At 43.1% G+C, this 14,758-nt stretch overlaps 1 protein-coding gene across 2 annotated transcripts in view; it reads right to left on the reverse strand.

Annotated features, from left to right (window-relative positions):
• Nucleotides 1–14,758, reverse strand: part of LOC311060225 (sodium/potassium/calcium exchanger 3-like) — a 70,221-nt gene that overhangs the window by 52,250 nt on the left and 3,213 nt on the right. For both annotated transcript variants that reach the window (XM_084078358.1, XM_084078357.1), the window contains exon 2: nt 13,134–13,262. In XM_084078358.1, coding sequence (XP_083934484.1) covers nt 13,134–13,262 — 129 coding nt within the window. The remainder of the gene's footprint in view (nt 1–13,133; nt 13,263–14,758) is intronic.

Raw genomic sequence — 14,758 nt, forward strand, 5'->3', positions numbered from 1 at the left:
GACACAAAAGCAGCAAGAATAGCCAATCAAAAACTCATGTGACGCGTTGTGAGTGTGCAGATCGGCTATTTTAGACTTTTCTTTTTTAAGTGAAAGCGAAAGGGGATAAGTGTGTCTGGGGGTTTTATAAAAATATTGAACCATGAAAAGTATTAACGAGAGCTTGTGACTAAATAATAACTACACTGCTCCACTGGAACAAAGGTTATTAGGTTATTATTCTAAATATTATTATTTTTTAATCTGAAAAGTAAGCGTTTTGGACGTACAAGGTTTCCAGTCGACAGTGACCATTAGGAGTTTAATGGGTTGACCCTGGCGTCCAAGCCCCCAGGACCGCTGCCGTGTCCTGGTGGTCAAATCTGGTATTGTAAGACTTCAGCATTTAACCCATTAAAGCCAAGAAAGCTTTAAAGTGTGATTTTAGATTTGAGCTATATACGTTTTTCAAAAAACTCTATAAGATTTAGAACATTGGTTTAGAACAATGGTTCTCAAAATAGCACATATACAAGCTCAAAGCACGTCACTTTGTGTCGTGCTGCGAGCTTGTACATCTGCTATGTTTGAACATTTTTGAAAAATATCAAAAATGTTTTTTTTAAACACAGGTCTTCTCTTCTGGGGGTCCCTGGCACAAAACATTTTCAGATGTGGGGTCCGCGGTCATATAGGCTATATATATATACATTTGGCGATCCTTGACAAGAAAACGTTAGAAGGCATTTGTAGAATCGGACTCAGGTCGTAATGGTTCCGGGTGCTTCATGCGCTGGGTGAGCAACTGGGTGAGCAACTTCATCAAAATGAATAGGAGGGGGCCTAGGCCGTGGCGTCGCGGTCTAGGCACCCTGGTTGAGAATCCTTAATAGCAGCGTGCCGCGGGTTCGCGTCCCGTTCCCGACGGCCTTTGCTGCATGTCTTCCCCCATCTCTCACCCCATTCTTCCTGTCGTCATACTTTCACTGTCCCTCTCCAATAAAGCAATAAAATGCCAAAAAACAAATCTTAAAAAAAAAAAAAAAAAAAAAATGAATAGGAGGGGGTGGCGGGGCCGTCCGTTCTCTAGTTCTTATATAGCTCTATGCTGGCGTCCCAATTATGGGCACGTCATCGTAGACGGAACGAGAGAAAATCTGGTAGGAGGAAACGTTAGGAGACTTCCTGTTCTCATGCTGAGCGGCGTGCGTTTACAGAGCAGTGTTATGAACAGTGATGTGCTGCATGAGTCAGAGCACAGAGGTGGTGGTGGACACTGCAGATACCATGAACAAAGCAACAGGTTCACACACGCACGCATGCACACGCACACGCACACACCATCACAGGAGAACACAGAAGGAGCACATATACTGGGGCTGTCACGATTATGACATTTTACACGACGATTAATAGTCATACAAATAATTGAGATTAACGATTGAATTGTGTTTTTGTCGTTGAACGCTGGAGCATATGAATGAAAATTACATTTCTGTTTGCCTTTTAGGCTTTGAAGTTGCGCAGGGCAGATATGACAAATATACAAAGAAATTACTAATATGACATATTTAATAACTTTATAATTAATATTGGTAATAACCAATCTACAAGCTCACAAGTGAGCTTCTAGATATGCCATTTCCACTATGTTTGAACATTTTTGAAAATATATTAAATATTTTAAACATGGAAACGATTATGACTCTATCCCTGGCAGAAACAGTCTAAAACCATCTATAGTAACTGCAATATCATTGCTGTCGGGTGGAAACCTTGTATGTCCAAAAAACATTCCCATTTTTATTATTATTTTGAATAAAACAAATAGTGAAAATAGCTGATACACAAGCTCAAAACGCATTGCACCGCGACATAGATCTGCAATTTTCACTTTTGTGTTATATTCTTGTAAAGTGAAGTAGGGAATATTAATTTATTTAAAAAAAACATAAAAAATTGTAATATGGAGCTATGAGTTTTCTGCCCGACAGCAACGATATAAAGCAGTGCTTCCCAAACTTTTTTGAACTATACAACTATACCGGTATTTCTTAACACATTGCCTGCCAGAGTTTTTTCAGATTTTTAGCTGTTGCCTGCCAGGGTTTTGCCATGTTTTTGGTACCTGTTCGCGTAGCCACAGATTTTTTTCCTCCAGTATGATTGATCCCCAGATGGTTTCTAATCACAGATGAGATTCAGGTGTGGTTTCACAAATGTCAACGAGGTCATTTTGACCTCGTTGACATGTTTGGTTGATGTTTCAATATAGCTCAAAAGCAGTAGTTTTAAACCAAAAAACAAAGTGAATTGTTTGTCCGTTTGAATTTTAACATTGAAGTGAATGGAGCAGCAAATCTTCGAACATTTTTAGCTCCTAATCTGTTCATAATTCGACAAGGGTTGAAATTATAAAAAAATGCAAAAAAAAAAAAAACGTATATATACGTCATTGGCAGGCAACAGCTGATTTCTAAATGACGTATATATACGTCTTAGGCAGGCAATGTGTTAATATACAGCATATACTTAGTATATGGCAAAAAAAAAATCTATATCCTACTATGAAATAAACAAAACTGTGAGCCCGTCTGACCATCCTCATCCATCTTTCTCCTTAGTGGGTTGACCAATCGATGTGCCGCGTTGTGAGCATATATAAAGGTAGATCACATATTTTCCCTACTCTTGTGCGACACTTTTGTACGACGAACTAAGGCATTAACCCATCCAATCCGGGAAAGAATCTGTGTCATTTTAGATTTGAGCTATAATAGCACATTGGTTCTCAAAGTTCTCAAAGGACCAGGGGTCCTTGGGGAGGTTCCAGGGGGGGGGGGGTCCCCGGCAAAAGTAGTTAACATAGCATCACATTCAGCACTTTAACCATTACTTTATACTATGGCTATTCAAAAATCGCCGGAGATAAAAAGCTCATATAGCTTGTAAATCTGCAATTTTTTAAACACATAAACAAAATATATAATATATATACATTTATTTTTAACTCAAATCTTTGCTTCTGGGGGTCCCTGGAACTAAATATTTTGATATGGGGGTCAGAGGCCAAATGCATATAATTTTGGGGGTCCTTGACATGAAAAGGTTTGAGCACCACTGCTATTGCAACATACGTTTTGCAGAAAATAATCGGCCTCAGGTCTTAATGGGTCCAAATACAAACACAAAAAAATAAAAAACATAATAAGTTGAAATATGGAGATACAAGGTTTGTGCCCGACAGCAACGGTATAGTATTCTATTCTGAAAGCCACCCTGTAGAGTAGAGTAGGTGTCTCTTTCTATTCCCTGTAGGACTATACTGTATGTTCAGGGCTGTCAGGAAACAGGCCTGACATTGCTCACTTTCACACCAGCAGGATGAATGTTTAAAGGTGCGTGGAAGGCACTTCTGCTGCCGGCAAAACAAACCTGCCGGGACTCCATAATTCAGCAGAACAACTGCAAGGCACTTTCAATGGCAAGAGGTCGCAATGAGTGGCAGAGAGAGAGAGAGAGAGAGACAGAGAGAGAGAGAGAGGCCGCGAAACGAACGCCAGCAGAATCAGAAGCGGCCTAGAGAGCAGTGTTGCCAAGTCTGCTTATTATAAGCGACTTTGGGCTTGTTTTTCTGTAAAGTAGCTTGTAAATATCGATATATTGATAGTTGTGGGTTGCTTTTTTGGGAGGGGGGTTGTTTCTGAAATGTAGCTGCTTATTTGGACCTTCTGTCTAATGTTGTTCAATCTGGGAACCCATCGCCAAATAGAAAGGAAAAACAGTGCCCTCTGCTGTTTTTTACTCTTTCACTTGGCTCTGGGCCGAGCTCAATGGAGCACTTGTGCGCAAGGAAACCAGGTTTTTGGTCTGCCCTCAGCGCTCCACTTCCGGTGGTGCGCTTATGTTTTCATTCCCACTAACAATATTTCTACACGGAACACTAACACCACTTCTCCCAGAGAACATGGATCGTTTTGGTTATAAGCCCACTTGTTTGTATGATGAAAGAGCAAGTTAAAATGTGAATATCTTTCCGTGGTTTTGTCTGCTCCAAGGACGCTATTGTTAAATGAGTTTTAGTTTGTTTTCAGTGGGAAGGGAGCGCACAGACAGTAAATCCCGCCCACTACATTTTATTGGGTAAAGCACGGCCTGCTTCCTGATCTGAAGGCACGCCCACTTGTAAGCTAACGCGCACGCGTTCTGAACGGGGCTCTCAACAGATTCAGTAGCGTAGCTCTGAATCTGTTCTTGAGAGATTAAATGTTGTTTAAACCAGTGGTTCTGAAACATTTTCATGTCAAGGACCCCCCAAACGAATATGTATTTGTCTAAAAATATTTCGTGCCAGGGATCCCCATACAGGTTTGGTGTTATTTTTCTTTTTCAAAAACATTCAACATTTTAAAATTTCTTTCAAGATTCTTTTTGAAAATAGCCGATGTATATAGGTTAAACCTAGCGCTCATGTGACCTAGTTGCTTCTTTTTGGGCTTGTTTTCATAGACCTGGTTGCTTATTTCTCTCACAAAATCTGGCAACAGTGAGTGAGAGAGAGAGAGAGAGAGAGAGAGAGCGAGAGAGAAGCCACGAAACAAACGCCAGCAGTCTCACAAAAGCGGACTAGAGAGACAAGTGGAGGCTGAGAGAGAGAGAGATGCGGTATGGGTTATGAAGCTCAGAGTAGCTGAGCTAATTGTCGTGATGGATCGCTCTTATTCCCCTGAGGACCAGGCTTCTCTGGCCGTGCAATAACACAGCAGCGCCACGACTTCAGCAATCTGCACACTAGGCAGTTATTGGAGGAGGGAACTTGGCCACCAAATCCGTTATAACGCCTGATTTATACCCGGGCAGCCGCGCGCGGGGTGTCGCACGCGCAGCCTGGTAAACAGACGATCTACAAGCTCGTAGTAGATCGGCTATTTTCCCGGCTGTATGCGACACCTCCTGCGCGCAACTTTGTATAACTCGGGCTTAACTGTTATTAGCGTTGTTGCTGCTTTGTTGATGTTGTTGTTGTTGTTGTCAGCAGCCCACTCAGAGAGTTATATTGTAAAATTGATTTCTCAGAGGACATCACTGCGGGGGAGAGCCCTGGGTCAGTTTAGCATTTGATTAGAGGGTGGGGGGGGCTGCGGTGGGGGGCTGTGGAGGGGGGATAGGAGGGGTATTAAAGAAATTATCATTTATTCTGATTTGATTAATTCGTCGACGGTATCGTGGGGACAGAGCAGGCGTAATCGTCACTTGCTATCACACAGGGCGGGGTGCCAAGAGCCCCCCCCCCCCGCACCTTACACACACACACACACACACACACACACACAAGCTGGGGCAGCATCCTGCCATTAATCAACCCTATTCTTAACAATGCTACCCTCCTAAGGGCACATGCACTACGCCACCCACACACACACACACACACACACACACACACACACACACACACACACACACACACACACACACACACACACACACACACACACACACACACACACACACACACACACACACACACACACACACACACACACACACACACACTCTTCACAGGGAAGCCCTGATTAAGTCATACAGTCCTCTCTCCTAAAATGGAGTGTGGCGTCAGAGAGGAGAGGCTCTTTAATAAGGCAGCAGGAGTAGCGGTGCCTCCTCTCCGGGGAGAGACCCCTGGAGAGAGAGAGGAGCAGCCACCAGCGACACGGGGGTCCCTGGCCCACTATATCTGTCTACTCCCACACCTTGCACTATTCCACACCATGCATCACCATGTAGGACACAGAGCCAGCATGAGAGAGAGAGAGAGAGAGAGAGCGAGAGAGCGAGAGAGCGCGAGAGAGAGAGAGAGAGAGAGAGAGTGTGGAGGACATAATATTTCAGGTACAATAGTGTGTGTGTGTGTGTGTGTGTGTGTGTGTGTGTGTGTGTGTGTGTGTGTGTGTGTGTGTGTGTGTGTGTGTGTGTGTGTGTGTGTGTGTGTGTGTGTGTGAGTGTGTGTGTGTGTGTGTGTGTGTGTGTGTGTGTGTGTGTTTGCATGCGTGTACTGTAGGTGTGCGTGCATATAGTATACTAAGTATATTAGCAATAAGATAAACTTCATTTATGACTTCATATTCCTGCTGAGTGGCCTTACATGATACAGAGGCAATAGATGTACTTAATGTTGTAGTAGACAGAGGGTCAAAGTACTGTAGGGCAGAGAGGGCCACAACAATCACACACGCACACACGCACGCACGCACGCACGCACGCATGCACGCACACACACACACACACAATTGACCGAGCACCCCAAGGCGCCAAATCTCTTCTGCAAAAATACCCGATCTATAAGCTCACAGCTAGCACGCTATAAGTTGTAAGCATGTACATCTGCCAATTTTAGCCCAATGTTTGTCTATTTTTGCTGAATATTAGACCAGTGGTTCTCAAACCTTTTTCCTGTCAAGGACTCCCAAATTAACGTGTGCTTGGCCGCAGACCCCCATCTGAAAATATCTTATGCCCCTAGAAGAGAAGATTTGTGCAAAACAAATTCCACTTAAAAAAGAAAAGCAGACCCAACCTCACAACGCGTCAGGGTGAGATGTGCTGTGAGCTTGTCGATCTGCAAATTTTTTAATAGCCAAAATAGGGTTAAAGTGGTTAAACTGATTGTGATACTACTGTATATTAACTAATTTAGCTGAGGACCCCCCCGTGGAACCGCTTCAAGGACGTCCCCTGGCAGTCCCCAGACCCCACTTTGAGAACCACTATGACATGTTCACATAGTAAAGCACCTTGTGGCATGTTCAGCCTAAACAGGAAGGCAGTTGGAGCAGAAGACACCCTGTGGCCGGAAGTGAAAAGGTCTAAACAGCCAATGGGTTCCTACCGTTCTCTCTTTTCCCCTGCACAGACATAATGATAGCTAAGCAGACGTGTGTCTGAAATCAACATACCCAGCAGGAGGGCAGCAATTAAAATCAAGAGGAGGTGGTGTAATGATGGGCTTATATCACGTGTGGCCAGGAGCGGAAACTAGCAAAATGAGAGCTTGCGCTCTCTCTCTCTGATTTGGGGGCCCGCTTGCAATATCCAGACGGCCCACCAGTGTGCCCGAGGCCCACAGGTTGGGAAGCGCTGCTGTAGCGGTTGATCAGCAGGTGTTTTCAGGGAACAATCAGTAGAGCGGTTGTGCAGCAGCGCTCCACCACACAAAGCTCACATCCATCCAGACACTTCCTCATTGCTCACTGGCTGCCTTAACAAGCACTGGGTCAGGAGCTTGTAGATCTGCTATTTTCACTAGCTTGTCAGACATCAAATTTGTCTTTTGGGTCTCGAGCTTAAAGGTTTGGGAACCACTGGTTTAACTCACAGCCCATAGGCTTAATTTAACTAAGAGTTAATTTAGTTTAGTGAGTACATTTAACTCAGTGAGTTAAATTAACACTGAGGATACTGCGTAGGGACTGGCTTGAACACACACACACACACACACACACACACACACACACACACACACACACACACACACACACACACACACACACACACACACACACACACACACACACACACACACACACACACGCACTTACTTTTGTTCTCCAAATCTTTGTTAAGGCATACACAGCATCACCTCTTTGAGAGAGGTGATGCTGTGTATGCCTTAACAAAGAGGAAAGAGGCTCTTTCCTCTCAAAGGTCACACACCAAACATGACTCACATGCTCCCTCACAAGGACTACATACACACTAAACAAAAATGGTGCTACATACAGTAGCATTCAATGTGGTTCTTCGGCTTGTAATCAGGGTTGCGGTGCTCTATAGCACCTTCTTTGTGTGCGGCAACGGTGCCATAGTACCTCATTAGGAGTGACAAGGAAGGACAAATTAGAGGATCAGCCCAGGTTAGAAGGTTTGGGGTTGAGGTTGAGATGGTTTAGACATGTGCAGAGGAGGGATGAGGGTTACATTGGGAGAAGGATGCTGAAGATGGAGCTGCATCTGCCAGGTAAGAGGAAGAAGAGGAAGGCCAAAGAGGAGGTTTATGGATGTGGTGAGAGAAGACACGCAGGTGGCCGGAGTCACAGAGGAAGACGCAGAAAACAGAACCAGATGGAAACAGTTCAAACAGACAAGGCTCTATGCACCGCAGTCATATTGCATAGAAATTGAGCCTCTTCCTTAACAGGTGTTACCAATGATACTAATTAAGGCTTTGTTCCATTCTGGTCAAACAGAGTCAGAGTGCTGATATTGTGCATGTCGGCTCACTGGAAACACTCTGCTGCACCAGTGGGTCTCAAAGTGTGGTCCCCCTCAAGGTCCATGGTTCCTTGATGGGGTTCCAAATAGCCCCTTATGGGTGTGTACCTCTGAGAGTGTACAAATGGAACCAAATGGACCCATAACATACAGACACACTACACAGATACCCAGGTCTCTATCAAAACACTACCCAACATAATAAAACTCTACTACAGTACTTAAAAGCATAATATATATTTAAAGAAAATATATATTTATATACATAGATAATTGCTCCATATTATGGAGCAATTCTCTATGTATATAAATTACATGCAACACTTAAAGGAGCACTTCACCTACAGTATTTCACTTCAACCTTCATTTAAGTGGTCCTCACTAATGCACATACTAAGATGGCACAATTTCCATCTATTCACTCTGTGTCTCATTGGTGGGCTATACGGACAGTTGGGTAACATGCCTACCAATGACATCATCAGTGGGGATTCTAAGCTAAGAGAAATGAGAGCCTTTTTCTTCCTGGAAAGTTAGCATGCTGTAATAGAAGCCATTGTTCTTGCATTTAAAAAAAAAAAAACCTTAAACAAAAACATTGTTTGAAATGACCAAACCTACCACTGATGATGTCACTGGTAGGCGGGTTTCTGAAATGTCGACAGCCCTCCTCTGACACAGAGCGAGTAGACAGAAACGGTGCTTATAATACGCATAGTGAGGACCAATGATAATGAAGATAAATGGGTAAAGTGGTCATTTAAATATTTTTACTTTAACTCAAGCGCAAATTTGACAACTTCCACTTGTAGCCGAGTAATATTTGACAAGGAGTACAGTATCTATACATACTGGGCTTGAGTACTTTCTCCACCACAGGGCAGGACACAGCTGTCTTTTCTCTCCTTTAACAGAGGTGATATAGAAAAAGGAGGGTGGAAAAAAAAGGAAAACTCCAAGCCCTCCAGAGGCTTGTGGGGGCCAAAGGCACAGAAGTAGCAGGTATAAATTTAGCAGGGGCAGGGGAGGCGGGGAGCAGCAGCTATTATAGGCACCGCAAAATACGAACTCTGACCCCTCCTCCTTCTATGGATAACAGCAGTGACCTTGGGCAGGTGAATGAGGAGATTGATGACGTCCATTTTGCTTAATGAGCGCATGAAAGAATCTCTCTCTCTCTCTCTCTCTCTCTCTCTCTCTCTCTCTCTCTCTCTCTCTCTCTCTCTCTCTCTCTCTCTCTCTCTCTCTCTCTCTCTCTCTCTCTCTCTCTCTCTCTCTCTCTATCAGTGTGATCTATCCAACTGGTTCTCATCGTCTGTTCTGCGGCCCCTTAGGGTTCTTTAACTCTCGAGAGTGTACAAATAGAACCAAATGGACTCTTATGGGTCTGTAACTCTGAGAGTGTTCAAATAGAAACAAACATAACATTGATGATTTTACAGTGTAGATTGGGGTCCCAGAGAGGGGACAAAAAGGTATCAAAAGGGTGTGTCCGTGGCCTAATGCATATAAAATCGGGTATGCTTGAAATTAAAATGGTTGAGAATTACTGAACTAAACAGTATACTGGAACAACAATCTACACAGATTTAACTCAGGGAGTGTACAAATGGACCCTTACAGGACCCTCACAGGTCCATGTACCTTGTTCATGTACCAAGACACATTGTACTGTATATCCAGGAGTTGTTGGCAGATTCCATCGAAGGAGTTCAAAGGTGGAATCGCTGAACGTGGATTAACTTATCATAATATCAAGGGGGAGTTAGCAGAGACCAGTACAGACCACTAGCCGCAAGTGATGGCTATCAAAGTGTTGTTCATAACATAGCAGGGCTACATTAAAAGACAGACAAGCGGCCTACATTAACAAATGACAATTATGATCAGGATATAGGGAATTTCATTGAGGCCATGAAGGCCATGGCTGCCGTGACCCCTCAGTTTGGCCTTCTGCTCCCCTCAAAAAGTGATATGCCCTATGACAGGGGTGGGCAAGATGTATTTCCAGGGAGCCATATGGCTTCGATAAAGTGAGTAAAGGGCCACACATTGTACAATTGAATTGAAACTTGAAACACATAGTGCTGAATTATTTTAAAACTGCATGAATTTGGAAGACATGCCATACTTTACAATAAGGTACTTGCTTTCACAACAATGATTTTCAGTTACATAATGTTACAAACTGAAAATTGTTCAGTTAAAACATTTTTATTTGTTTACAGCTGTACAGTACTGCATCACTCTGGTGTACTCTGGCCTTACCAATAAAAAGATTACCTGCATAAAACAGTCCATGTCAATGCCGCATCTACTTTTAAATGAGCCTATAAAGTTATGCAGTATGTCTTATCTGATATGCACCACTCCATAGGTCAGGTCACTGATAAAACAGAATGCATTGTTATGAACTCAAGGTTGACTGTTCCACTGTTCCATTATAAACATAAAACATTTGAGTACATACAGATGGAGGAATGCAGGTAGGGTTCAAAAATCTAACCCTAACCCTGTACTGTATTTCACTGGTACTATGTATCAAAAATAAAAATAAATGTTATTAAATAAATTATTTCCTTGGACAATCATTATTATAGGATTGTTAAAATCATTGTTTTATTTGAGGGCCTTCCTGCCCTGGGAAATTGGCCTTTGTGCCCTCAAGCTATTTACAACACCAAAGGTTGCCTTGCCCCTTAAATGACAAAATATGATGAGTGATATGTTTCCGTGCAGTCAGCTATTTCCATCATTAAGAAACATGGACTTGTCCATTCATTCTTTTTTATATATTTATTAATTATTCTCTTCACGATTGTTCTATTGAGTACTTTTGTGATTAAATATTACAAGTAGCCTACTCAATCCTAGAAATATCAAAATTGATGATCGATTATCGATTATCGTTTCTAAGCAATTCAATTGATTAGTTTGAATAAAAGACCACTTAACCCATTTTCGACCTATCTTCATGTAATTGGTCCTCACCAATGCTCATTATAAGATGACCCCATTTCTGTCTACTCGCTCCGTGTCTCAGAGGAGAGCTGTGGACAGTTCAGAATCCTGCCTACCAGTGACATCATCGGTAGGCAGGTTTGGTCATTTCGAATAACTTGATTTTTATTCATGCAAGAACAATAGCTTCTATTTCAGCATGCTAACTTTCCAGGAAGAGAAAGATTGTAGTTTAGCTTAGAATTAGCTTGGAATCCCCATTGATGATGTCACTGGCAGACAGGTTTCTGAACTGTCCATATCCCACCATGTGCCATGTGTCATCTTATAATGAGCAGTAGTGAGGAGCAATTATATGAACATACGGTTGAAAATGGGTGAAGTGCTCCTTTAATAACTGTTGCAGCCCTAATGATGATGTTAGTTTGTGTCCCTAAAAAACACAACGCTTTGAAGGTTTGTTTGCTAATACCACGGAATGTGCAAAGCCTGATACATGCCATTTAGGCCAGCCCTAACTGTTTTAGAAATGTGACAAAACAATAAATACATTTGTGAACATTTTCAACTATAATAACATGCCTAAAATACGCTACCCTCCTCCCCATACCCTCTCCCGCTGCCTGGCCTCCACACATCAATTACGACTGGATTGAACATGAAATTTCCTTCCATCTATACCTCTAAAAATAGAGGCAGTATGGTGGGTCGTAAAAGATAGGTTGGTGTGTGTGTGTGTGTGTGTGTGTGTGTGTGTGTGTGTGTGTGTGTGTGTGTGTGTGTGTGTGTGTGTGTGTGTGTGTGCAGTGGTAAAGAGATCCATGCGTGTGCAAGGCCTGGGCTAGTGCAGCGTTTAAGGAGGGCTTTTCAAAATGATTGCCAAATATTCCTTATTGTTAACATCCTCAAATTACACAAATCCTCATTCCTCACACAAGTATGTATGTATGTATGTATGTATGTATGTATGTATGTATGTATGTATACACACACACACACACACACACACACACACACACACACACACACACACACACACACACACACACACACACACACACACACACACACACACACACATATACATACACTGTTACACACACACACGCCTTCAAGCATCCCTGAGAGCTACCCTTGAGCTGTTCAAACACACGTCATTCGTTGATAAGATAAAAGGTCGTCATGGAAACAAGAGATTTTTCAGACATGGCCACCATAAGTGGAAAATGAGAGGGGGGGGAGTGCAAGAGAGCATGTGAGAAACATAGTGTGTGTTTGTGAGAAAGAGAGAGAGCGAGCGAGTGAGCGAATCAGAGGACATGTGTGAGTGTGTGTGTGTGTGTGTGTGGGGGGGGGGGGGGGGGGTTTGGTTGGTCGCCTGGTCGGGGTGAGGGTGGGGGTGACAGCAGGATCCTAAAAGTGTGATGGAGACCAAATGTGAGAACCGCTGAGGCAGCCAGAATGCCAGTGGTGGGCTGTAGCATGTGCTCATGGGAAACCACCTGACCCCACAATCTGGGTTACCCCACATCCAGATAGAGACAACAACCCAGCCAGCCGCGCTAGGAAGACAGAGAGAGGATGCTGGCTGCAGGCTTTCTGTTTTTAACTTTCTGAAGAGAGAGAACGGACTAGCTGTCCTCTTTCTTTCTTTTTTTACTTTCATCACCTTCTTAAAATAATGGCCCAAGTCATATTTGTTATGTTGTTTTTATAAAATAAAATACAATATATTTCAATTATATATATGTATATATTTTTTATAATAATGTAAAAACAATATATGATTATTATATCATAATAGATATATATATATTTAATGTTTTATTGTTTGTTTTTTTTACTTGAAAATACCGCTTTCCTTCTTTCTTTCTCCCTCTCTCTCATTTACTCTCTTTCTTTCTTCACTTGTGGTCTTGTCTTACCTGGTGCGGTGCAGTTCTTCTGTTCCTCCTCCTCCTCCTGCTCCATGCTGCTGTTGTCCGCCTCCTGCAGGAGCCTTCTTCCTCCCCAGCTCTGCCCGTGCAGCGCTGCCTGACCCGAGGAGTCATAACCTAGGAGGAGACACGTTTTATTTTTATTTTTTTGATTATGGTGGGACGGGATCACTGAAAATCACGGCACCCCGTCTTTAAGTAAAAGTTGAGAAAACTTGAGTAAAAGTACAAAAGTATTGGTATCAAAATGTACTTAAAGTACCAAAAGTAAAAGTACTCATTGTGCAGAATGTCCCATTTCACAAGTTCAAAATGTATAAACATCTCTTAAAAATAGCAGATCTACAAGTTCGCAATCGCATTGTGGCTATTTTTTCAAATGGCCGAAATATATAGGGCTGAAGTGGTTAGTGTATGTTTTCTGATAATAATCTAAATCTGCAAACGAATTAGTAACTAAAGCTGTCAAATAATTGTAGTGGAGTAAAAGTAATATATTTGCCGCTGAGATGTAGTGGAGTAGAAGTAAACGTATAGAAAATGGGAAATACTCCAGTAAAGTAAAAAATCCTCAAAAGTGTACTCAAGTACAGTACTTAAGTAAATGTACTTAGTTACTTTACACCACTGGTGTTGACAGCGGAGCTAACAACACTGCAGAGCTCAAGACCCTGATCCTAGACAGGAGGGTGTGGAGGGCATCAATTCAGGAGTCCAGAGTTGGTGTTGGCCAATCCCCACTCCCACATTGCATGGCATTATAATGTAAGTCAATGGGACTGTGATGGCGCTAAAACCTTGCCAAAATTTGGAAAAACAGTGGTGTAGACAACCCACATGTCTCCTCCGATACAGGTGACGTCACCACCATTTCTTTTCACCTGAAAGTGAGGACTTTCACTGTTATTAGGGTGTAATGCGTGCGGAGGAACACACTATTCCTCCCCGCTGACCAGGCGTCCAGTCCTGTAGGACATTGGTTCTCAAAGTGGGGTCCGGGGACCCCCAGGGGTACTTGAGGGGGTTCCAGGGGGTCCCCAGCTAAATGATGGATAGGAACCAAATGGACCCTTATGGGTCTGTAACTGAGAGTGTACAAATGGAACCAAATGGACCCTAACGGGTCCATTTGGTTCCATTTGTACACTCTCAGAGTTAAGTTAACATTGATTTTACAACATGAATTGGGGTCCCAGAGATAGAAATGCCATTAAATGGGGGTCCGTAGCCCTAATACATGTCAAACCGGGGGTCCTTAAAATGTATCTTTTCAAATGGGGGTCCGCGGGCTAATAAGTGTCCATTTGGGGGTCCTTGACATGAAAAAGTTTGAGAACCACTGCTGTAGGAGTCACTAGTGCAACGACTGAGATCATCCTCCCCAACCGGCTTCCCATTCGCGAACATGGCCGATTGCGATCGTTGGAAGGCCCTGCCAAGCTGGAGGCACCGGGGGTTTGAACCCCACTCTCCATCGTGCGTGGTGGGAAGGCACTTTACCCCTGGGCCAACCGGGCAACCTACCACAGTTGTATATATATTAGCACTTGGGAGTTGGGACATAGAGTAACCCATGAAAACTAGCATCCCTATACCCTGGGGTGAACATTCAG

Source organism: Gymnoscopelus microlampas (assembly GCF_963454915.1).
Source record: "Gymnoscopelus microlampas genome assembly, chromosome: 2".
Lineage (NCBI taxonomy): Eukaryota > Metazoa > Chordata > Actinopteri > Myctophiformes > Myctophidae > Gymnoscopelus > Gymnoscopelus microlampas.